Here is a 27,229-nt window from a genome sequence, read left to right as displayed (position 1 = left end):
AACTTCTTCACTAAAGTACACATACACACACATACATTCCTCCACATTGTGAAAAAGAGGCCATCCAACATTAAAAGGATGTCTGACTTTGGAGAGTCACCACTATGTTGCAGTGAGAGATAGAGAGGGGCAGGAACATCAAAGTGGTGTAGGAGGTGAAAGTGAGTGAGCAAAGTAATGAGGTGCAATTGAGAAAAATGAAGGAGAGGTAGAACAGGGGGAATAAAGGAGGGGGAGCGACAGACACAGGAGAAGAAAGATAAGTTTGTAGTAGCAGCACTGAAAGCTGGGGTCTCTCGGAGCACGCTCGTAAATCACACTTTTGTTTCAAAGGAGAGCATTAGGGCCACCTGTCAACAATTAGTCCTCACAGTGATACCTTACTGTGTGTGTGTGTTTATCTGTACACTTGAAGGAGATAAACTCTTTTTTTCAATTCAATTCAGTTCAATTTTATTTATATAGCGCCATATCCCAACAAAAGTCATCTCAAGGCACTTTTCATATAGAGCAGGTCTAGACCATACTCTTTAAAATAGGTATTTACAGAGAGAGACCCAACAAATCCCAACATGAGCAGCACTAGGCGACAGTGGCAAGGAAAAACTTCCTTTAAGAGGCAGAAACCTCAAGGACTCAGGGTGGGTGGCCATCTGCCTCGACCGGTTGGGTTAAGGGGTGAGGGGGTGAGGGGGTGGGTGGGCGTGGAGAAGGACATATAATTTTTATGGTAAAACACAAAAAAAGGAGCAGGTTAAAAATCAGAGATTACACGGAAGGAGTAGTGATAAGTTGGCTCAACTCTTCAGGAGAAAATTGAAGGTTTTCATAACTCTAATGTTTTATAGTGTATACAGTAATGTAGTCTGCAGGAAATGGAAGTCAGGTCTCACACCGCCTTTATCAAGGTGTTAATCCAAACCATATGGACATGTCCTCACTTTCCGATAAGACACAAAATCCTTTACTGTGTGAGCTAAGAGGCATAGTTCATATTTAGTTTACATATAGTGTAGACTTTTTAGGTTTAGCATGTTGATCTTTCTTCAGTTTGTGAAGAGAGATATGTCTGTGCTGGAGACTAACAACACGTCAGATGTGTTTATGAAAGCACCTGCCCCTTTTTAACCCACACTGCAAATGTCCCCTTCTACAAAAACCATCAAAATAATGTGGTTTCCAGACCTTTTCAAAGCACGGTACCCCTTTATAGTGATTTTCTCCTTGTCAGTCCTCCATGCCCTCACCTGTTGTTAAGAAATTAACAAACATGCATGCATACACACCTTTTCAGCTTCATGTAAAATATCATTTTGCACCAAATATTAATGAGTATCATGTATATCTGATATAACACTGGCCTGTTTTGATCTCTCCAAAACAAAATGAAAGAAGAAGTGAGCAGTTTTAGGCTCTGTTGTAGTACAGATTTGCAGATGAATATAGACCTAGACAAGTATGCTAGTTGGTTAAATAGATTTCTTTTAGCTTACATTTATATTTTAAAGGGCAAACATCATGACATCATACATTAATTCTTGCTCAACTTGCCTCTTTGAGGTTAAAATTTTCATTCCTCTAGATGAGAGATGATATGTTTACATGAGACATGAAGTTTTAATAGTACAGTCTAATTTGAGTTCTTTTCGTTGTCTCAGTCTGTCTTGAATTGTAGCATTTTTTTGAGCTGTTTTTCAATTATCAATTTTCCCATTGCTGGTCTGGCAGTCACTATTTGTGATTGCTGTGTATCTGAAAAACCTGCTTGGCAAAAAGCACATCTTTACAGCCAAGAGCAGTCATCACCAGTCCTAATTGCGGCATATTTTGTTGGGTTTTAATATAATAAGTAATAAGTAATTTAGATCTTTAATCTTCCATTTTGATAAATTTGAACACATAATGAAAATGTAGATAACGTAAATGCTGCTTCTTTTTTATGTGATGAAATATTAAAAATGTACTGTTTATTATTTATTTTTTTAAATTGCAGTACATTTTGGCCTGTTATCAAGGAAACCTGGGGGGCACCCACCACCAACTCTAGAAACTGCTAATAGTGAGAAATTTGGACAAAATGCCTAGAAACAATTTTCTTCTTTCACCTTTATCATTATGGCTTTCAAACCAATTATAACATTACTCTGCAAGCCTACACACAGTTGTTACAGTGAAGATTGTGTTGTCTTTTTCCTGCATAGTGAAGTTTTTAAAGTCATTTAGTTTCCTCTGAATAGATGCCTGTGATATTAGTTTGACAAGCCTGTAGTCCTAAGGCAATTTTCAGTTTTGTTTCTCATCAGCTTGAAAACAGAATTAGTAGTAGTATTATTGCAGTATTTTATATGCAGTATTTTGTAATGTAATGGTTATGACAGCAGAGTCTTCACGAGATTTTCAACTATACAATTTGATATGTTGTAGAGCATTTTCAGGGGCTCCTCTGGGTGTTGTGCATTCAATAATAAATAAGACTTGTCAGACAAACTCTTGCACCAAAACAAGATGATTCTCACCTTCATGAGCAGGCATGTATTCATATAGTGCAGGAATACCAAAAGCACATAACACAGTAGGTCATTAACAGTTCACCAGTGAGATCTCTGTGGGGTAAGGTCATGTAGGTCTCTTGGTGTCTGTTGTTTGGAAGATAAATTGGCTCCAACGCATCCTGCCACATGTAAATTTAGATTTCCAGCACCCCTCCACCACTGCCACCAGCATTGATACAAACTCCATAATTTGTGCAGTTTTCACCGGATGCAAACTGACACACACTCACACACTGAGTCACATTTGCTTTTGTGTCTGCCTTCCGCCTGTTTTTGTGAGTAGGGTGTGAATTTTGGGCAGTGAAGGCGGTTTTCTTAGGCTGGCAGAAACCAGCAGGGTGAGGCAAGCCGGGGCCGGGCCACCTAGCCACAACAGCTGCTCTGTGATTGTCGCCAGTGAGGACAGCATTGATTTTTGGGAAGGAACTGTAGAAAAGTACACATCCTTCTCAAAGCTGCCAGCCCAGGCCGCTGGCGCACCTAAAAATAGAGGCTGCAATTGGCCGTCTTCTTGTCACTGTTAAAATCTGGAATGTCTATTTACGTCCCTGTATACAGTACACCCCCCCCCTTTTTTTTTTCCCAAAGTCTTTCCTCTGTGTGATCAATGTATTGTCATTTGAGGTGATGACCCATAATGTGAACGTCCCACACAGTAAAATGTGGTTTGTCTGCGGCCCAGTGCATACAAGGCTAGATTAGTAAGTGCAGTTTCTCTGCACAGGGCAGAGGTTATTGAGGCTATTGCAGGCATATGGCAGCCACTGTAGAGTTTTATTATTCAGATGTTTTTCACATCCAACCATAGTACTGTATAATGCAGCAGTGTGCAGTGCAGGTTTGGAGCACTCCAAAAACAACTTGATCATAATAATCAAAAAACGATCTTTGATTTTTCATTTGACCTGGGTTCATAATTCTTTGTGAAGGGCTACACTTTGCCCTCTAGTGCTGTAGTTGGATATTAGGCGTCTGTCTTCTGATTTAGGGTCAGTCTTTCTACTTTTAGCGTGAAACACTGTTAAATTCAGTGCTTTCCCCTTTTCTGTGACACCTTTACGGCAGTTCTGACTTTTGGCGTAACTGTCACATATGGCATTTTTCAACATGCATGGGTGTGTTTTGTGTGTATACACAGCACTGGTCATACACTTCCCAACCGTAAAACATCAACACAAGGCTATTAGTCAGTGCAACAGATTTGTTTCCTCACAGAGCAGAAGCCCTGGTGGTCTGATCATGGGGCCATCTGGGCCCTGGCACTGGTTCAGAGAGAGAGGGGGAGGCAGAAAACAAGGTGTGACGGGAAACTGTTAATTCACTTGTTGATAAAGGGACACTTCCTTTCTGCTATTAGAGGCTGATGGCTTGCTTATTTGGGTTTGGACTTTTGTTTTATCTCGCCTCCCTCCTCCCCCAGCACTCCCTTTCGTCAGTCATCGTCCTGTGGTGAAAAACACCAACGCTCTGCAGAGGTCGATGCCAAGGAAACATTACCTCATAACTGCTGGTGTGTGACACGTATGTACGTGGCCTCTCTGTGACCCTGTTTTTGACAGTATAGTTACTGTAAGTTAAACAGTTACCGAGTACAATCAAAGATGTTGTGAAATCGCTCTCTCGCACAGATAGTAGATGGATTTAACAGAGCAAATTAGCGTGTTCAGAGTTCAGTCATCATCATGATGAGCTGTCTGCCATGGATTAGTTAGTGTCCAGCCTGAGATGGAGCTAACCAGCATTTGTGAAGCCACCATGGGCCCACATGTGCACCTTTTTTAATTTTAACTTTGCTCTTTCCTTTTACCTGGTTTTTCTCTTTTCTTACTTCTGTCTCCCATTGTTGTTGCTCTGACCTCGCTACTCTATCTATCTATCTTCTGTCTATCTGTCTGTCTGTCTGCCTGTCTGTGTCTGTCTGTCTTTGTCAAGATATATACTGTATGTGTGTGTAATGCAAGAGTTTGTGCAAGAGATGTCTCCCACCCCTGACATGTAGCTCTATCTGAGACACATTTTTGTATTGTGCTTCTGTATCTCAGTGAAGCTTCACATAAACAGTAACAGGCAAAGAATGGGGGAAACATTATGGAATATTTAAGGAGTAACATTAGTAATTTATTCTTTCAAAATATTCAACACTTTCAGCCTAACTGGGATAAAAAAAAAAAAAAAAAAAACAATAAACAAAAAAACATTATAAAGGCGATCATACATTAAGCACGGAGAATATCGTAGGTCATGGAAGTCCTCTATATTTACTATTACCTGAAGTCATGGAATTCTGCTGTAACACTTGGTGGTAGCCCTGTCTTTTAGTACCAGAGTTGTCCTCCATGTGGTGCTGTGTGGTCAGGATTCCCAGCAGTATAGAGAGGGAGGAGCAGAGCAGCTAGTCTGACCTCCACACAGAGACAGACAGAGAGGAAAGGACTTGTAAAGCTTGAGCTGTGTGAGGGTTTTGCCTTGATACAAATCAAACAACAGAGAAAGAGCGGGGTTATTTCTCTGGCCTTTTTTTTTTTTTATGAATGGTCACTTCCTCCAGCTAAAACAACTTTCAATCCTGTTTTGGAGTTTGCTTTTTTCTTTTTTTAGGGGCCGTTTGAAAAGTTTTGTGTTGAATGTAAAGACCTCTTCGCTATAATTTTTGTCTTTCTGGCATTTTCTTTCCTTTTTTATTATTGTGTTTAGAATATAGTGGAGGAGGTGAGACCCTTGTGTCTTTAGACATCATACATTAAGATATTTAAGATTTTTTTAAACAATTGAGAAAATGATTTTGTTTTTACCCTGAGTAGTGATTTGTGTATTTTATTGGCCACGTAGAATCCTGCATCCCATTCAGATCCTACTCTATATATCCTTATAATTTAACCTACAAATTACTCGTCAGCAGGAAATGGGAAATGGCAAATAGCTTTCTAAAAGAAGCAGATGTTCTTTTAAAAGCATTTTTTTCCCTCAACCTGCCATATAGTCAAGAGGATTAGGGTATGTACATCACTCAGTACATTTGATTTAACAGTTGTGTGCCATCAAAGGTAAGCTTGTGTTAGTGGCTTGTATTTGTTGCAGGCTCCGTTGGTAGGCTTCTCCCTGTGGTCGGCAGAGGAGCCAGAGCCCAGCTTGGCTTGAGTCAGTAAATGGAGAGCTCAGCGCAAAACCACACTGCAATCGAACAAGCTGTTTACCCTGAAAATTAGCCTTCCCCTGTACTTTTAGGGCTTTTAAAGCAACCAAAAATACACAGTGCAAGGAATATGTATCTTGGCTGGCATTTGGGCTCCGTCAGAGACCTCTGTCCTTTTTATATGAACCCTAATAACTCAATCTCCACAACCACTAAACCCTCTTAACACCGGGTGCTCGCCGCTGCACTCATCATTATTTGATTTGTAAAATTGTAAGGTAGAGATAAAGAAATAAAGCTGGCTTGCCATTACACACAGACGCACTTGTGGCTTCCAGCTTATTGCCTGCCATGTGAAAAGTGCACACTCTGAAAAGCCAAAGCCTTCCATCGTCACACAATCAATAGGTTTAACATCCTGCCTTTGTTCTGTGCCGCGTGTGGATCTTCATAATTTTTTTTCTGTTTCTGTCATTTCACCTATATTTATTGTGTTCCTGAAGCTTAAAACCTTAAGAAGTATTTATCTTACACTAGTGCTAGGGATGAACAAGTCTGTTGGCAAGATACACTCTTGATTGTTATAATTGTTAAGTATACAATATATATAAAATATAATGCAAATATCTCTTTATTCTATATGGTTTATACCTTACACCTTCTGACCTTTTGCAGCTGTACAGGATATACTATATAAAAGCAACACTTATATCTAAATATGGATATGTCAGTCCTCAGAGTTGAATTCTTCCTACATGTTGCTCATTGCAAGGTAGTGGATTGTTAGCAACTCTCATAAGTCACCAGTGTGTCTGTGAAACACATTCATGCATATTTAGTGAAAGACAAATGATGGAAAATTGAGGGAAAGTTGAGATAATTTGGAATGAACTGAAAATATATTTAATTAGTTTTAGGATAAATTAATTTTGTTTTAGTAAGTTGGGTTAATTTACTAATGATATTTGAGTGTGACACAGCATAAATAACCTCATAGATTTACCTTCTTTAAGATAAAACATCTATGATCCTGAAAAGAGACCTTTTCCATCTTTACTCTGAGATTTCCTGTTTACTCAAATCATGTCTAAGTGTTTTTGACATGCCATTTATTTAGACTGTGATGCTGTCAAAACTCTGCTGGCTAAATTCAGATCAAAGCAGCTTTACCGTTGTTACCAGTTTCTCAAGTAGAGCCTCTGTCACAGCTGAATTTAACTTTAATGTCAATCAATCAGCATTAGATCAGGGTCATTTTTAATTGGAGAAATCAAATGAAATCTATATGGTTGACCACAGCGTGTATGATTTTGGTTGCAGTGTAGAACAGAAGATGGCTGTGGGTGTCTGATCATTAATACAAATAGAAGAAGACAGAGCTGCTGTGATAAAATAATTAACAAAATACCAGTCATATTAAAGAAAAGAGTTGACTGAACTCTGCAGGAATATCACCATTATTCACTGTTACTATGTTATCATCTTGAAGGAAATGTTGAACGTTTCAGTTTGATCCAGTGATTTTCATACAAAAAGAAGTGTAGGATGGCTGTGACAGCAGCACAGACGTGTCATTATCTCCTCTTGGCCTCTCTTATTGTTTCCTCTCCTTCAGACCATGGAGTTATAAAAGGAGAGTCATAAAGGAGAAGCATTTAGACCCAGACAGAGCAACGGATGCAGTCAGTCTCCTCTCTGACCGGGGAGGTCGGATGGGGAGACGTCTTCTCGTTCAGCTTCAAACGCTCTGCTCTGTTTGTAATCACATATTGACACGGGTCTCATGTCTAATTGAGATTTTTGTTTTGTTTTTGAATTGTTGGTATTGTTGAAAATATTTTTCACATACAATATACAGTTAATGTCTTATGTTGTGTTGTGGATGAAAAGTATGATGAAATTATTTTGTTTTGTCTTCATCTTTATCTCCTAGCTTAAAACATCACCTGAATTAAAATCGCAAATGTTTCCTGATGGCCTAGTTAAAGTCCCCTTTAAAGAACTTAACAGGTTGGAAGTCTAGATTTTATTTGCAGATTTATCTATTAATTTATTTTTATTTGGAGCCATATTTTATGTGTATCTATGTGGTGATAATGTGCACATTGCTCTGATTTTCATATTAAGGAGAGCCTAAGGTCATTATTTACTATCAAAATCTGCTCTCTCTCTTAATTAGGTCTTATGAAATCCACCCTAAAATAAATAAATTACTAGTTAGTTAGTTGGTCTGATATCAGAATAAAGATTTTTTTGGTCCTGTAGGTTTCTTCACCCTTACCTAGAATTGACATGAAAAAGCACATATATTTTGAATAATCAACGTAAAATCATTTATTTTCAAATATAATTTTATTATTAAAAATGAAATATTATTATTAAAATTATCAGTCTAAAATAGGTCTAATACTGGTCCAGTCCCATCATATCATGTACACTGTGTCTGATTTCTATTTCCTTCATCACCTAAATTAGAAAAAAAATGTTGTTATATTATTTTATTTTGTACAATAATATAACTCAGTCACAGATATTGTAAGAATGTCTTCACATACTCCGTCCCTAACAGACGGAGATTTTTTCTCTTACTATCCATATTAGCAAATCAATTTCCTCCAGTGACTTTTTTGTCTAAAATCACGTCACTTCTGCCATAGATAATCCATTTTAGTGTTAACGCTCTGATTTTAAAAGCTTAAAGTTCTCACTTAGTCATGTTTGTTTGAAGGAAAACAGTTGAGAACAAGAGAGGAAAAAAACCAAAAACATCTGATGCCTCTTGTCTCTCTGCAGCTTAACTCTCTCCTGCTCCTGCTCTCACTAAATTGGTTTGTAAGGGTGTATATACCAACCCCTCTCTCTCTCTCTCTCTCTCTCTCTCTCTCTCTCTCTCTCTCTCTCTCACACACACACACACACACACACACACACACACACACACACACTCATTTCACTGTCCTCTACCTCCCCCCACCCTCTCCTGCTTTCCCAAACATCCAATCATTGGCCATAACCCATCCCTCTTTACTGTGAGGTACTAGCTCCTTGACCCAAATCAGATGATGACTACACACACACACACACACACACACACACACACACACACACATGCACACACACACATGCACACATATGGTTGGAGTGTGGGTGTCATTTGATCCAGTGGAGCTGTCTGACCCCCTCCCAGCTCTTCTTGCAGGCTACTCAGTCCTGTCTGATGAAGCCTTGTAAATACTGACATGCTGTAAACTTGTAGATCTGATTTCAGGGTGCTGTTTGTGTGTGTAAATGTGTGTTTCCATGTTTGCACGCGTTCTGTTTTCTCATGATTATATGGTTGTTTGTTGGAAATGTGCATCTGTGTTTTTGCATGTAGACATGTTCCACTTCTGTATTGCTTGTTTTTTCACTCCTGTCTGCTGCTTTTTCCTCTTACAACACAGACTGCTCTGAGCTCCAAACAAGCTATTTGTTTGCCATATACAGCATGCTGCACACTAACATCTCAATCTTTTTTTTTTAGCTCTCAAGTTTTGTGACAAATTTAGAAAAAATCATGTTCTGGGAATTTTGTTTTGCAGTTTTTTTTTTCAGCTCGCTGACATGAGAAACATCAATATGAATACAAAACGTTCAAAATTTTTCCCAAATAGGGCTGTTAATAAAAGCTCTCTGTTAGCTTCGATTTGGGAGCGGGGGACCGGGCAGGAAGCCATTTTCACACAGGCCGGTCTGACCTCGACTCTTAACTCCGACTTAAAATAGCAGAGGAGCAAGATTGCCGTACAAAGAGAAAAGGGTGGATTGGGGGGAGCGGGGGTATGGAACTGAGGAGATAGATCCCTCTGCCACAATGTTACCTGAGAGAGAAAGGAAAAAAGGAAGGACAAGGAAAAAAAGACCTGATGGCTTTTCCACCAGTCTTCCGATTCCTTTGCAAAACAGTAAATCTTATGAAGTTTATTTTCTTTGCAGCATCTGTGTTTTATAAGGGCTCTTTTAATTTGTTTTTACTCTGTCCAGTGGGGGATCCCCGCTCCTTCTTTTTTTTCTTTCTCCCTTTTGTGTTCGACCCTTTTTAGCCCTCCCCGCTGTCCATCCCTCTTTCTCTCATCTCCTCCCTTCTGTGTTTTTCTCTCTCTTTTCCTCCCTTCTGTTTTTTTTCTCTCACCCTCTCTTTCCTCGTCTTGTGGAAGTGAGTGTTTTAATAATGATACTTTGGGGATCTTTGATGGCAGAGCAGCTTTCTTCTCCTGCAAAGCAAGCCCCCCCCCCAAACACACACACACACACACACACGCACACACCTCCTCCTTCTCCTCTCTCCTATCCCTCTCTCCCCTTAACATGTCTGGGAAACTTGGAGTATCAAGCATGAAGCATGAATTTTAGAAAGTACGTAGACTGTAAGTAGATTTATACTGGTTTACCAATATTGCATTGTTAATAATTTTGTATTGGTGCCAAAAAGTATTGGTGCCACTGCAATACCTGTGTTTCAGTACCAATAACAAAACAATACTTTTTTGATGCCTTAGTTTGAGGAATATTAACATGTTAAAATTTAAAAAAAAAAATAAATAAAAATATCAAAAATAGTACAAATATCAGACATACTTTATCTAAATATGAAAATAGGTTTTAAGGTTCCCTGAATTAATCTGGGAAATATCTGACTAAATATAAATAGATACATAAATACATAAATGAATTAAAAAAAAAAAAAAAAAGAGTCTTTATCAACCTGTCAAAGTGTGTGTGTGTGTGGGGGGGGGGTGGGGGGTGTCGTGTAAGTGTTTCATAATCAGAAGCAGTATATATGTATGTCCAGTACTGCTGGAGAACAGTGGGGAGTTGAGACGTAATAATATCAGAGTGTGTTGTCAGTTTTCCAACAGAGTGTATCAGTAATGGACTTTAAAACTTATTTTGCCGTTGTAGAACTGTCTGCTCTCTGACTCTCTGACTGTTGTGAACCTGAGTGCTACTTGTTCCCACTTCTCACTTGTTTGATCAATCAGTTTAATCAATATGTCACCAATAAAATGTCCACATTAATATAGGCCTATAATAATATAATATACTAAGTATTTAATTCTGCTGTGTATTTTATAATGTTGAACAGTGCCCAACTATTGTCAAAAATGACAAGAATTCAAGTGAAAGCTCTCTTTAATTCCATAAAGCTTTTATCTGGATATATATACTGTGGCCTAAGCCATAAGGGGTGGGATGTGGGCATTGATGCAAAAATAATTAAAAAATCTACTGTTGTTTGGAACCACAGTAGATACAAACAGATTCATAAACCCAGGGATGTAAAATGAATAGTTACCAAGATGTGAACAGTATGACAAAAATAGTATGTATGACACATTTATGTCGTCTTACATCACCTACACCTAATAAGCAGTTGCTATGACTGAATGTGAGAAATTTAGGACACCTTGTATGTTTTGTGGTTTGTTGATTTAATGTTTTTGTTTGCATCTGGGATTCTTATTAAGGTGGGACATGACATTCATTTAATCTCTGTCTGTGTATTTAAGCTCATGCTGCTATTTGTTTCCATTTTGCTGCAACCTTAATATGGCAACATTCAATTCAAACCTGCGCTATGTTACAGCAGTGTTAGCTCTGACCTAGTAAGATTGTCATCATGACTTTTGTGGAAAAGTGACTCAGGGTCTTATTCAGACATTTACATAAGGCCGTGCGTATCTGAAAGGGGGATACCTGTACTAAACGAAGGCAAGTTATATAGTATAGTTATAGTTATATATATAACTATCGTTATAGTTATAGTATAGTTATAGTTATATATATAGTTATATAGTTTCATACTGGACATAGTTGATGATACAGACATTTTGGTTGGGTTTCCAAGTCACAAGTTTAAGATAAGTTGAAGATCAGAATACATATATTTGACTGACAAAGATCTCAGCACCATGTTGGTGGAATGGATAAATAATTTTCTGTAGATATTGTAGATGTCTCAAAGTTGCAACATCACCCTCAGGTCTTTGCTAATTCCCAAAGCATCGTTCAGCATGTCACCTGCCTTACCTGCTCTCACAACACTCCCCAGCCCAGTTCCCCTTCAGTCCTGCTGGCTTTTTTTTCCTGACTGTATCTTATTTGAATTGTTCTGCCAGAGAGGATATTTCAGTGTTTGTGTGGACACACACAGTCTTCAGAGCTTGTCCTTTCGCACGTCTGCTCCTCATTGGAAGCTGCTTGCTTATATTGGATGCAAATTGGGTATTAAAAGAGGGGGGCGAAACATGAGATAGCGTGACACTGGGCAGCTGAGGAGAGAGAAAGAGCGCGAAGGATAGACAGAGAGAGGCTTAATGCGAGAAGAGAATGCAAATGCTGTTGAGGCAGGGAGGGATGGATGTACGGAAGGATGGAGGAGAGTTGGATGGATGGTCGGATTAAGGGAGAAAGAGAGACGAGGGTCAGGTGACAGTGTGACTTTTTGGCAGGGTCAGAGTTTTTCTCTGGACGACAGCGACAGAGTAGGATTTGCATTGATGGATCTTCTTTCCATGGGGATGTCATGTATCAGTGCTTGGGCACATCACGCCCTGGTCATTAATCAAATCATAGCCTCCGTCTAGAGCTATCTGTCTGCCAGACGCTTCTCATCTGTCTACCTCGCTCTCTTACTCTCTCTATCTTTTTCACTTTGTAGTAGCCTTGGTCAGCCTTTTCCTTTCTGATTCCTGTCTACCCTTTTGCAGACTTTGTCTTTTAAGACTTGTAGTAATAATTAAGATAATGCAGCAAGTCTGTAAAGTTACATCTGAACTGGTAATATAAAAAATGATTATGATGAAACCAAACTTCCAGCATTAGTTGTGGTATTAAAAGCAGAACTGTAGTAGTAGTTTTAGTATCATTTGTGGTAGTAGTAATGATGATAGTAATATCATCTGGTGATGGTGTTCCAGTGTCCCTTTGGTTCCAACATGAATATTATCAGTAATATATAAATCTAAATGTAAACCTCTAATATTAAAATTCTATATCACTTTCAAGAGAAAAGGTATGTGCACACACAAATGAAAAAAATATGCATACACACCCTTTCTATAGAGATGGTTCTGTTTTATACATTACAATCTTTGTGAAATTATAGACACATACACAGGCCTGATTTCCACTACCACTGTTAGCCATAGGTGGATGTAGACACACCCTTAATCAGTCTTTTGCATATGTCTACTCCACCACTCTGTCTATGAAAATAACAGCAAAGAAATGCAGTTTCACACAATTGCATTGGTGCCAGTCTTTAACCAGAGCCAAAGGAGACATCCTTATCCACCGCCATCTTTCACACAGCAGCACTAATCAAAGCACAAGAAGGGGTAATAATTGTATGTGTGATTTATCATCAGCAGTGGTATATCACTCATATCCATTTTGGACATAAAAACAGGAATGGTGAAACACAGGGAAAATTCTAAAAACAAAACCAATTTTAAAACGTGCACATGGAAGAAATTAGAATAATATTTATGTAATAATACATGTTTTTGGTTATATTAAACTTGAAGGTGTGCAGATTGGAATGTCACCAGATTACATGGAGCCCTCTGGAGAATGTGTTTTATGATTGTCTGAAGTATGTTCATACTGTGACCACACATTGTTCTTTTTTAAGTATAAAGTAAATCAGTTTATGTGCAGGAAATAGTTTTTGGTTTGCACACATTGTTTATACATCTGGTTGAACTTTGTTTAAAACTATGTATGTCTTTAAGGTGTTTTCATAGTTATTGATCAATTAACAATTGTGATCACATGCCGAAGAGTAACAAGATAAAACACAGATGATGTTCAGATTTCCTTGGCGATATGAAATACCCACATTACCGTAAGATAGATATGGGGAGTCCAGGAATTTGTCAGTTTTTCTGGAAAGAAGATCAAATAAAGTAGCAAAGATTTTGTTTTGTGTATGATTATGTTTAACAACATGTAACCTTTTACAGTCCAGCTGTTCAGCCCCAGATAAAAAGAAAAAAACACTAATAAGCACTTTTACGTGGACTTGATAAAAGTAATTATTGTGCATTGTAGAGGCTAAACCTTCATTTGATCAATGTTGCTCACTCCCCTCATACTTTTTTCTCATTCTGTCTGCAACCCACCATCACATACACACCTACACAAACTTTCTGTCTGTCTCTCTGCCATCCAAGCTGTCTTTTCACGTATCATCTTCTGTTGGTACGTGATCTCCAACACGTTTCACACTAACTTGTCTTCACTGTCTGGGGGTTGACAGTTTAGGACCCGTTGGCCTTGAGTGACAGCACGGCATGACTGTTTGGTCAACAGTGATCATCACCCCCTGTCTCCGTTTGGCTACACCTGTTCTAAAATCCAGAGCGAGGCATATTTTTAAGGGTAGAGGCTGACAGCAAATAATGCACTGGAGTACAAGTGAAATATTTGTTTAGGATCAAGATGCAAAATTCATCAACACTCCCATCCCCAGTTCTCACCCTCCAGTCCTCTGTAAGCTGAAGCACCATTACTGCTTTTCAGGCTGCTTCCTGTACACATTTCTTTCTTCATCTGCCCCCTCCCCTCAACACAAAAGGTGGCTGCTCAGGCTCTTGGGGTGTAGCATTTTTGAAATGTGAAGGGCTTTCAGGAGCTGCCATAGTACAGACGTCTGTTAGTCTGACCAAGAGAGGAGCAGAAGGAAATGAAGGACAGATTTGTGTAATGGTCTCCTCTCCCTCTTCGAAGGTCACACAGCATTGTTGGACAGCGGAGGTCTAAAAGACAGGCCTTTGGAGAACCACAAAGCGGAGGTTTGGCAGGACTAATGAAACTCAGAGCTACACGTTAATGATCTAAAAGACTGGACCAAAACACTCAGCAGTCCCTTTCCGCTCGCATTCAGCCTCCTCTTGATCGCTCCTTCCAAATAATGACAAGGCACTCTCCTCCTCTACCTTTATTGTAACCTTTGATGTCTGCCTTGTTTTCTTTGTCCCAACGTCCCCCTCCCTCCTTTTCATTCCTTTATGTTATGCGGCTGTCACTCATCTATTAAGGCAACAAATGGAACAAGGAAAACATTCAGAGTGTATTGTAGTGCATGCACAGGTTTGCTCTTTATTTCTTTTGAAAGCACTTGAACTTGGAATTTTCCTTGGTCTGCCCATTGAATCAGCAGGATACACTTTTTTTTTTTTATTGTAGCCATTGTCATAGGATTGCAAACATATTTGTTTTATAATCCACATTTCTAATCCCCTATAGTTTAGTGTTTCTATGTATCAGTTTATGTGTGACTGCTTAATACGTCATTGTATATATAAAAAAAAGAATAGATTAGAAAAAAATAAAATGTTACCCTAAGCTCCAGTAAATAACCAAACAGCTTTAGGTTTTATTTGTCCAGGTTAAGAAACACGCTACCACAATGGAGGTAAATGGAACTGTTGCTCTGGAAACGGGTCAGTGGGGGCCATTGAATTGGAATGGTTGTAGACATCTTAGATGTAAACATCTCAAAACCTGGGCAAATAAAAATTTAATTATTTGCATTTTTTTTTTTTTTTTTTTTTTTTTTTTTTTTGCAAATTGAGTTGAGGGAACATTTAAAACCTTAAACAAGACAAGATTTTAATGAAAAAAATCCAGCACTCTGGATCACAAAGTGGTCATTTAACAGACAAGAACATGTTGTCTACCATATTGGAACAAGATCAGAATTTGGCATGACCATGGACATTAGTGAGAATTCTTGTTTCACACAATGACAATTCAATTTACTTGAATGTGAATGGTCTTTCCTTGAAAGTAGTAATTTGACAAAAACCTCCAAAACTTGAAGTCCACTTACAATTTATTTATTTTTCTTTCTGGAGAGCTGAAGTTTATTATATGGTCTAAAATGCGCTCGAAATCACTAAGTACACTTGTCCACCAGCAAGGCTGTGAGGTATGATTGAAAGCTCCAGATAAATCTAGCAAGTGGACTTTAAAGTAAGAATTTTTTCTCAGTTTAGTCTTTTACTGTGCAGATTCGATCTCAGTAAAAATAAAATTTGAAGAGCACATTATACATTAATTCTTTCCCACAGTTTTATACAATTTAAAATTGCATATATTTTGCTTCTGTGCTGTTAGGTAGACAAAACTAGCAATTTAGAAATGTTAAGTTGGAGTAATTAATCAGTTTATTAAAAAAAATAAAAAATAAATAAGAGTTAGGAATGAACTGTCAAACTCAACTTTTAAGTCAATATGGATGAGAATTCCGAGAGGTGATCAGAAACAGCCATCTGGCATTCAACAAAATGTAGCTTCAGGAAAAGACAAGCTGGAAATTTTCATAAAATATACATACGCAAATTAACATCAGTATGATGCATAATCTTTCTCTTGTTGTATTCACAGAATCAGAAAGATAAGTGCACAAGTAGCCTCCCATCTGATGTAGCTGGTTAAGATTCCCTTAAGACGCCCTTTGACATGGCCTGATTATGTTTGTCTGGAGCTGTGTTGAGTGTGTGAGGTAGACGTGTCTGTCTGGATCATCTGTGTGTGTGTGTGTATATGTGTGTATATATGTGTATTGAGTCAGTGTGTAGGGCCTGTTGATTGGCCTTGATTAACAGACTTCCAGGCACTAGAAGCAGAGAAGCAGAGCTAAAGCGGTTATAATGTAGCATCTTGAGCTGGTTATTTCCAGTCATTCCACAGGAGGCCTTGAACCCAGGGTTGTGTGTTTTTTTGTTGTCTTTCTACGGTTGTGTGGACAAATTTTAGTTCTAAACTATTACTGAGGATAGTTTGACTGGTCCACACAACTTCAAAGGCCTGTTTGAGGGTTAAGACTTAAGTTAACTGGGTTTAGGCATTTAGATGTGATAGTTAAGATAAAGGGAAGGGACTCGGGAATGCATTACCTCAATGACTGTCCTATAACTATAAAAAGACCAACGTGTGTGTATACATGTGAGGGGTTGAGAGAAAAAAAATCAAATTCATAATATTCAAATTGTCTTTTTTCTTTGTGAGAAAGGTGTTTCTGTTTGCTAAATAAGTTTCTGTTTGCTAAATAAGTTACTTTGGTCGTCTGCTGAATCCCTGGTCTGCAATTTGCTATGATCAAATTTTTAATTTAATTCAAAGTGAGCAATATTATTACAATTGCCATCTGTGAAGACCACAGGACTGAAAAAGGAGCCACTGAGCACTGAAAAATTAATTATGTATAAAAGGTTGTACCAGCATTCACAATGTGATTCTAAGTATTTTGCAGCCATTGCCTGGGAAGGCTCTTGATTGGCATATTTGTCTGCTATGTTCCATTCTAAATCTGTGAAAAGGACATTTATCTGACCTTGCTGTCCAGGGAACATCCAGTACTATTCATTTAAAATACTTTTAATAATCCTGTGTCTGTGTGTGTGTCTCTAGCCAAGCTGAGCAACCAGGATTCATACAACAACTTCACCAATAACAACATGGGGAACCCACGGCTGTCCCCATTGCCCAGCCTTACTGTGGTGCTGCCTCTGGCTCAGATCAAACAGCCTATGACCCTGGGCACCATCACTAAGCGTACCGGGTAGGTAATACCCACATTTACACACATTTCCCTTTACTCTCCACACGAAATCTAGTTATGTAGCACATATGTTATTGGGCTACAGTATAAAGTCATCTTATTAATGCAATGACTTTCTTTGTAGTATTGCTCTTGTTGTATACAGTCATATATTACTTAAGACTTTCCATTAATCTAGTTGTGTACCATTTTTAAGTGGTATATATAAGCACTTGATACATCTTAATTCTTTGTAGCACATTACAGTGTAGTTTTCAGCAGATATAAAGACATTTTTAAGTCTCTGTTGATGTATATGTAAACATTTAGAATTCCTATTATCACATGTACTAGTGTGTAACCAGTACATCATACTACAATGCATTTATTAGCTGTTTGTGCACATGTACAGATCACTCACAGGTGGTTTTGAAACTGGACATAAATGCGTTCAAAAATCTAAAGACATGTTAAGCTATAAGTTTGCTCAGTAGCCATGGGGAGTGAAAATAAGTATTTATGAATAATGAATACATATAATAAGTACTTGCTTATATTACAAAAATAGATTTTTTTTTTTGTATATTTATATGTGTGCCTCTTTGTTGTATTATATTGTTGTACTGTTGTTAGACAACATCTGACAACACAAATGCTCATCTTTCCAGTCAGTGTGGCAATTTTCAACCCCCAAAAAATCCACGTACAGTGCACTACAGAGAATTAAACTGAAAGATTTAACTATAATGTCTCCAAATGGAGTGGGTGGAAAATGGTCATGGTCATGGTCAGGTAAAATTTAGCATATACCATGTTATATATTTAATTTCAGTCTGTGATTTGTTGTCCTAATCCATCAATTATGTAGTAAAAACATTGTATTGTGTCAGTCCTGGCCTTGTGGAGGCCAAAGCTTTTCTTCTCAAATCTAGCATCCAGCTGATGTTCATGGACTTGTTTTGTCTCAGGCCACCACTTATTTGCATAGGGTAATGAAGTACACATGCAGACTCATTCTTAGGCTGCTTTGGAAGCTGCTAAAATACATAATTCATTGCAAGAATAGTAATAAAACCCTGCCAATAAATTAAGATCAAATTTAAGTCATAATAATGCAGTGTTTCCCTGCCAGGTTTAAGTATTGAAACAAGTTCAGTTTTAAACATAAGACAGCTCTGCTCACATGTACCTCGGCTCCCATTCTTTTTTTTTTTTCCACTTGGATCTTCGCCATGCATTGAAATTATGTAGTTTTAAGACCATCAGCAACTACAGGCCTTTGCTAAGTGCATTTACATACAGTACAGGTGGCTCCACAAATATGGGCAGATTTTAATATTTTCATTTAAATGTAATTTTCATGCCCTGTTTGAATGGGAAATGCTATAATGATTCAAACAGATGGTGAGGGATTTATTTCCCCGTGATATTTGATAAGTGAGCTTTGAGGATGAAAATAGAGACCTGATCCTGTGGTCAACGTAAACATCAGGCCATTTTCCAAATCATTAAGATCACTTACAAATTTCATTTGGCTTGTAAAATTTGTTATTACTTACGGGCTACTGTGGTGTCCTACTTTGGTATATTTATGATGATGTCCTGGTACTGGTGGTTTGCATTTGGTTTTGCAGTTGTAATATTTAATGCCATACAATGCAGAGGGATCTTAAAATATATCTGATTTATTTTAATTATTTGCCTTCAGTGAGATCATTCAAATTGATTGTTTCTATCTTTAGTTTACAGTTCCCTAGAAAAAGGTCTCCTGTATTTTGACGTTTTGAATTTTTTCCTTTTATATTATTGTCCTCATGCTATAATAGGCACTCATTGCTTATTTTGGTTTATTTATTGATGCGTTTTCTTTTGTGTCAGGTTTAAGTGTTGATCGCTAAATGCATTAAGTTGTCACTGTTGTGAAGTTTCATTCATCCCAAGCACAAATCAGTATTTTCTTTAATGTAGCCTTTCTTTCCTTTTTGGACTGCTGCTACATGTATACTTTGCCATTATTGCACAAAACAATAACTTTTCATTACCTTAATTAGAGGAATATAAATAAACTAAAAGGCCTAAAAAATACATTCTGAAACCTTTGAGTGATAAAACCCCATAACTAGTATCTTTCTTGTATTATTTTCCCCAAACATTTAGAGCCAAGAGTTCTGAATATTTTGGTTTAGATATAGAGGTAACAACAGTGACATGTAAATGGCTATTCACAAAAAACAGCAACAACTCCACCCTTAGTAGGCTGATCACATTGAAAAACAGTATAGTTATGAAGGTGATGTAAGGGTACCCAGATTTTAATATTGTCTGTTTTGGATATAATACTGTGTATGTTCATATGAATAATTCCCAAGCCCTCGTAATGCAAGAGGCTTTGCTTTATAATATAAAAACCCAAATGGATCACACTCACTGCATATCAGATGTAAGAACACTGAATGAACTTTAAGGTGACTCCTTGTTAAGTGAGCTTTAGTCCATTCACAGGTGGTGTTTTTAATTTTCAATATGAATATGAATAATAAATACATAATACATAATAGGGATGGGCATTTTGATTACTTTTTGAAGTCGATTATTCAAGCCAATTTAAATCGATATCGAATAGTCATGACGTCACTGTTAAGACGCGCCCTCCACCCAAACCAAATAATAATATATTATCATGTTGAGTCATGTTTTTTGCAGTGTAGTGTACAGATGCACTAACGTTACCTCCCAAGCCCCACTCATCAACAACGCACCTCAGACTAGTTCTCAGCAGTGTGTCTCATCTGAACCTGAAATGTTCCCGTCACCGTCCATGTAATGGCTGGTGACAGTGATATAAAACTGATGAAACAGCTGTCCATGCAGTGGTTGTTATTGCTACTTTGTTGGCTTCCATCAAGTTCTTTTTTAGAGCTGTAACTACCTCATTGTACTATTTCTCAATCTGGCCAGTAATGGTCTTCCATGAAGTCACGGTGTATTCAGGTTCCACGAGCCTTTGACAGCTCCACTCCTCCAACAACGCTAAGAGGAAACATATCATCTGAAATCATTTAATTCACCAAAGCAGTCATTTGTTCCTGTCGTTAGCTGTCACATGAGCATTTAGGTACAACAAATCCACAGTGTTTTCTGCTAGCGCCGGCTGTTGGCCGAATGGCTGGACATTAAAAATTTTCACCCAACTACTTTCTTAATGTTTCAAGTCACGTTACCGTCACTTTTTAAAATGTTCTAAGTATAATCTTAAACTAGATGAAGGATTTTTGTCATCAGACGTCTAAACAGAGAAACAACCTGAGCAGTCCAATGTCCTGTGTCTGTGTCGCGGAGAAACATTGGTTTTTTATATGAAACTGCTTTATTCAGTGTTTTTACCTATTTTAATTACTTGGTCTACTTGTTTTGGAGTTAATGAGACCGCTGTAGATAATTTGGCTCCCAGTAAAAACCACCTGATCGATGAACACCGAAGAAATCCTAACCTAAAAACAAGCTAAGCATCTAGCAAGAACCTGAGCTAACATTAGCGTCAGCTTGTTTAACAGCCCGCTTTGCTGCTGCTTATTGCCAATGTCTTATTGCCGATGTCTGTTCCAGTTTTACTTGTTTTACTTGCACTAGACACACAGAAGATGCGCAGAAACAGAACCATAAACATTAGTTCCACGTTTCTATGAAGTAAAACATAAATCTTCTCCCACCCCCAACCAGATATAAGTTAGTTAAATAAAAGTTTGTTGATTAAAAAAAAAAGGTGGCAATTATGCTTACGATTTCCATCGACTAATTGATTATTTGTGCACAGTGTAATGCATTTTAATGGGATATTCTACAAATATTTCACATATTTCACCTATCGTATTTGGTCATAAAACACCTCAAATGATTGTATTAGTTCTGCAGGACATTATCATGCCTGGTAGGCTGCTTCAGTGGTCCTTCATTCCTCCATCCAGTCCAAAGGAGGCGTCAGTGTTAATGCAACAGGACATGCAGCTGTGCGGCCTGCTCCTGCATGCACATAGCTACACCAGTACACCAAAGACACACACACAAACACACTGGGTGAGGCAGCAGGTTTGGCCCCTAGAGTTGGGGGTGATATCGTATGCTTTCACGCTATACTTGCAAAGGAGTACCCAGGCACCATCTGTCTGTCTGTGCAGGCAGCCATCTCTCTCTCTTTGTGTGTGTGTGTGTGAGAGAGAGAGAGACAGAAAGAGAGAGGAGCATCCGGCAGCTGTATTTACACCTGTATGAGCAGATCCCTGTTGGCAGGGCAGAAGAGGAACACACCAGCTGCTTAATCTGCATTCCCTACCAGGCTGTCGTTGTGTGCACTGTGCCGTGACACACACACACACACACACACACACACACACACACACACGCACACACACACACACATAACGCACATGTTGATAAAGCTTTTACCCAATTTGTCTGACTAGGCCAGTTGCAGGCATACCTTCATAGACCTTGGTGCAGCTTTAGACCACCAATGTGCAAAATATGCTGCTGTTTGTCTTCAGAGGCCTCAAAGTTTTAACATCAAAGAAAACCTCAATAAGTTCATGCGGAGCAACCCCCTCCCCTCTCAATTTAGATTTTGGTGTTTTCCTCTGTCGGAGCAGGGAGGTAGAGTCGGATGTGGCTCAGCATCCGCCTGATAACCCCCCTCCAGAAGAGGCCAGGTCAGGGAGTGGAGGAGCTCAGCCAAACTTCTGCTAGTCCTCAAAGTCCCCTGGGAGCCCCGAACATGCAGAGGAGTGTTGGCTCTGACCAGGCCTCTTGTTTCCTGTCAGCCAAATTTGGCACAGGAGGGTTGTACTCAAATGAATTAAATCCCAAGGAAGAACAAGACTGGTCACAAAATCCAAGCGATTCTCTCTTAAAGTAAAATGTCACTGTCAGAACTTAATCTGTGAAAAAGATTAAGCAAGAAATATTCAAACAGTCAGCTGCCAGGAAAGTCTACTTGTCCCTATTGTCACAGAGTTCTGTGGGGATAGATTTAACTTGTCAAAATGCATGTGAGTGTCAAATTTGGGATTTGCAAGCAGACAAACTATTGCACACTTATCCCATCTACACACAGTCTGACTTTAACACAGACAAATGAAAATCCAAATGGAAAGATTGTCACACAACAAAACACCACCCTTGACCAAATCCTGCTGATGACATTTTCAAGCAAATGCAGATAGAGTGCATGGGAGGTAATGAGAAAGACAACAGCGAGAGAATGAGTGAGACCCTGTGACCTGCCGCAGATGTGCCCTCAGATTACTGTAATGCGTATGTAAGAGCCAGCCCAGTGCAAGAGCCATTGTCGCACAGAGCCTCACTGAGACCAAAGCTAGAAAGGGGCTTTAAGAATGCAATGCCCACCGTCACATGGCAGCAAGGCTAAACCATTTGCACAAATCACCTCAGTTCCCTCCCTTTTTAATAGCTCAGACAGAGCTGCTATTAGGGCCAACGGGTTAAGAGATAAATGTGTGAACGACTATTCCCGGGAGTGGGGTGATTGCCCTTACAGGTCGATTATGCTCACTCTTTTCCTCTCTCCCCTGCTTCTCTTACTCTGTTTCTGCCTCCTCCCAGTAGCACAGCCAGTCACAGTCTTACACCCCTTTTACTGCAGTGACCCATGTTAATCTTGTGTTTCCCAACATGCAGCTGACCAGTGGGACTCTTTTCCACCAAACCTGCTGGATCAAGCAGAGCGTCACATAACTAGGCAGTGTTTGATTACTTTGTGTTCAAAACTTTACCGTCAGCTCAACATGGTGGCCTGTTTTCCCAACATTACCTCACTATTTTTGTTTAATTCCAAGCATTATGGGAATTTTGATGTTTTTATCTGTAACACTAAAGCTGCAATGGAGTGCATTCAATATAACAACATGTCTGTATGGTTTAAAGCAATTACCAGTGATAAAAACTACTGTGAACACCTGTAGTTAGTATATTATTGTAGATTTCTAGGATTAGTTTCATCTATATCCTTTTTTTAAAGATATAGATAGACGATATTACTGAAGCTAAAACAGTATAAATTCACATATTCACAGAAAACATTACTGTTTGGATGATGCATGAAATAATTAGGTATATGTTCTAGTGACGTTTTTCATTGTAAAAATGGCCAGGTTACATCTTTTTTTTATCCACCCTAGATATTCATACTCTGGTTGTAAGCCTGAGTTCACCTCAAGTCCTATAAATCCAATCTCTAGTTAGATATTACAAAGGTACTGGCAGTCAGATGTTGCTGGCAGTGTTTATGAAGAAGTGTTTGATGCTGTGCTGAGTCTTGGTGTGAGTCATGTGGGTACAGAATGGAAGGAGCAGGGTAGCTGGTCAACAGAGGAAGCTTTTGACCATGACATGTATAGAGCACAACAGTTAATCAACCTTGTTTCACCATGTAACCAGTTTAGTTCCAAAAACATTGCTCCACATGAGGCAATACTTTTCAAATGATGCTTGACCCTTGACAGCCAGATGTAAAAGCGGTAGCAGCTGTTAGAGGAGCATTTAGTCATGCTGTTTAAAGTAGCATTTGTGTAACATGGAACGGGCCATGCCAGAAACATCCATTTCCTTTAGTGTTTTGCTCAAATGTTCTTTTATGTCCACAGAAAAAGTAATTCTACTCTAAATATGGCTTAACGTAAAAATGTAATTATTAAACAATAAGAGCTTTCCAGTGATCTGCAACTAGCACTAATAGGCTTAGTTATCATGCTATTTTTTCTATGTGTGATCACACTCTGCCTTGCTTAAAGAGATGCAAGTTGAGCAACAGAGGTAATTTTTGACAATGTCAGATCTCCTCCAACTTTCTATAAATTAACTATAACTATAACTATAAGTTCCAAGAAACTAGGAGGAAGAAATCCAAAGTGGCATGTAGTAAACCCCAAAGCCTTCTTAGCCTTTTCTCCTACCATTGAGATCTCACCCCATTTGTCCATCACTTTCCCACTGGTGTCCATCCATTTACCCAGCTGGAGGCCCACAGTGTGGGCTCAGCAGGTTCGCTACAGACCGTCCACCCCCCTCTGCAGCCCTTTGATAAGTGGCAGTTTACCAGGGGCCTCCATTACACCAACCAGCGTGTTCATTTGTCAACTTGCGCTCCAGGAGTAAGACATTCTAGGGCAAATTGTTGCTCCCTGTCTCCCAGAGGAACATTTTTCTACACATCGATGTACCAAGACTAATTGGAGACTGTGTGCTATCGTTGGGAGGGCCCAGGCGGATGCGGCGAAAGCGATAAAATAAAGAAGTGCTGCAGAGTGCTTTGTTTGGCTGGGGATTCTGTTTTTCATGACTGGGGGAGGTTGGCTAGCGGGGACAGAGTTCAGTCTCATCGGACCTTTATTGCTGTAGGGAAAAGGCTTATTTACTGTAAACTGTTTACGGAGCTCTGTCACTATCTCTGGACATGCAGAATAAACACAGGAACACACTCCCACTCCTAATGTCTTGTAAACACTAGAAACACGCACAGACTGACAGACAGAAATACACCCTGAAAAAGACACTACACTTTGGATGACTCGCACACATACATACACACACACACACACACACACACACACACACACACAGTGTACTTGATAACACAATCACAGCAAATACACATGTGCCCACACCCTTGCTTCTAAACAGGCACACACATTCACAAGACAATGAATAGCCATAAATACACACTTGGATGAAAAAAAAAAAAAAGTTGCATGCAAACACACAACTCCTTGTCTCAACAATGCCTTAGTGCTGTTAGTTTTATTGGTGTCCCCAGTTGTTATACAGATTGGATAAACTCTTCATGCTCTTTCTCAATCTCAACAATCAGAACAGTTTCTCATCGTCGTATTTACACAGTTTGATACAGACCTACATGTTTCTGTGCATGTACCCAATCCCTTTAAAGTTAAGGGAGAAAAAAAAAAACATGATAGATGTTTGAAGAAAAAAAAAAGTCTGTGGACATGCTACATCTGCCAAATATATGGTATCACACTTTACAGGGTAGCTTGAGCAGATGAATCATCAAGCCATCCCGCAGGTTTTCAAATCCATCTTAGTGCACAGACATTCAGTTTCCTGCCTAATATGTGTTGTACACTTAAACAGACACGTCAAGAAGTATGTAATGTGAAAAGTGTGTTTGTTCAAGTGTGCTAGTTTAATAATGGTTTTTCCGTCTATCTCTGTATCCCCCACCCAACCCCCTCCACCCTCCCCCCACCCCCTTCTCATGAAGACCCTACCTCTTTGGGGCAGGATGTTTTGCCATTAAAACTCCATGGTGAGTTTTGCTTCTCCCCTCCTTGGCTCCCTCAGCAGCATGCAACTGTATACTCCACCACAGCACACCTCCTCCTTTACCTCTTATTTGTCTCCTGTTATATTTTCAACACATTCTGCAGAGTTTGTGAAGTCATTCCTCATGGGTGAAAAATTCCAAAGAGGAGTGTTTTTTATTTTCTCATCATTTTGCAATCCCTTCATTTTTTCTGTGCATATATTTTGTATTTGCACTTAGTAATAGTTATGCCTGATCATTTCATGAAAAGGCTGCAAACATTAAAATAATAGTATGTTTTAGGTCAGTACATAGGTGATAGTGCAGGGAATATGTTGTAGGGCTTAAGGGCAATGCCATAGCACTTCTTGTTTGGTTGCCATGTGGTTTCTCTAAGCCACCCACTAGAAAATGACATCTCTGTCTTGTCTTTTTCTCCCTCTCTGTTTTGACCCTCCATGATGTTTTTCCAAGAATAACGCCTTTGTGTAAAACACATATTGTTCAGATTTTCCTTTAGCACACTTTGGTTGCATTTTTTTCTGTCAGATTTGTGTTTGCACGCAGCGTTGTGCCTTGCTGTATTCTGGCATCAATATGGACAGTGTCTTGTGTGGGTATAGAAATGTGAGTAATGTGTTTCTCTTGTCTACAAACTAGGTCTTGCAAAGAACTAAAGGTTCATCATAACTAAAGAATTTATTTAAATAGAAAAAAACTGCAGTAATCAATGTTTTTATGGTAACAATGGCTCAAATAACTTTGTATAATGTGAAAGAGGTTGGTCAAAGAAATGAACCCACAGAAAATTATCACCTGATTCAGTTTCCCTTCATCTCTGCAGAGCTTGTTTTGATTTTATGGCATACAACCTTATTGTCTTTATTCACTCTCACAGCTCTCATCCAAAACCAAAACAAAACAAAACAAAAATCATTGCACAGCTATTAGTAATGATTGTAGACTTGTAGCCTTGACATTGGTTATAATGAAGTGTTTTGAAAGAGTCATAGTTAACATGTTCAAAACAGATGTTGACCCACTTCTAGATTTACTGTTCACATGAGGGCAGAGTACAAGAGGGATGCAGTTACTAGGGTTACCCACCTAATCAGCAAACATCAAGAGGAACCCAAAGCTTATTGTGTTTTATTCCTTGATTTTTAGCTTGGCTTTTAACACACTCTGAACATGTCCCAACAGGTTAAGTTCAAATGCTCCTTCTCTAAGGCTAAATATCTCAGTACAGGAGCAACACAGAAAACACAGAAAACAGCAATAAAGAACACTGTCAGACTGAATAATGAAGTAAAAGAAAGGAGCAATGTAATCTGACTTTCAGGCTAATAATCGGGAAATGTAAAAGTTTCACTTTTACATTTTGAGTTGAATTCATTTAAAAAATAAATTAAATAAAATAGTGTTCTAGGGCACAGCATCTCCCTATTTGAGGAGTTTTTTTGGGAGCTGAAGGCAAGTCACTTGTCAACACTGTCGTGAAATAAAATTCTCACAAGCGTTTAAAACAACCAATTATGACAGAGTCACTTTTGCAGAGATGATTGTGCGGCTCAGTGAATTTTTTCCTTCCGTGGTCCCTACTATCTAGCTCCTCCCTGTTG

At 38.8% G+C, this 27,229-nt stretch overlaps 1 protein-coding gene across 4 annotated transcripts in view; it reads left to right on the top strand.

The window, feature by feature from the left end:
- Window positions 1-27,229, top strand: part of bcas3 (BCAS3 microtubule associated cell migration factor) — a 313,902-nt gene that overhangs the window by 71,552 nt on the left and 215,121 nt on the right. For 3 of the 4 annotated variants that reach the window (XM_018700994.1, XM_018701022.2, XM_018701030.1), the window contains exons 16-17: window positions 17,146-17,296; window positions 25,566-25,610. In XM_018700994.1, coding sequence (XP_018556510.1) covers window positions 17,146-17,296; window positions 25,566-25,610 — 196 coding nt within the window. The remainder of the gene's footprint in view (window positions 1-17,145; window positions 17,297-25,565; window positions 25,611-27,229) is intronic. The other variant, XM_018701002.1, reaches the window with a different exon arrangement.

The sequence above is a fragment of the Lates calcarifer genome, linkage group LG21 (assembly GCF_001640805.2).
Source record: "Lates calcarifer isolate ASB-BC8 linkage group LG21, TLL_Latcal_v3, whole genome shotgun sequence".
NCBI lineage: Eukaryota > Metazoa > Chordata > Actinopteri > Centropomidae > Lates > Lates calcarifer.
This window is presented reverse-complemented; position numbering and strand designations above follow the sequence as displayed.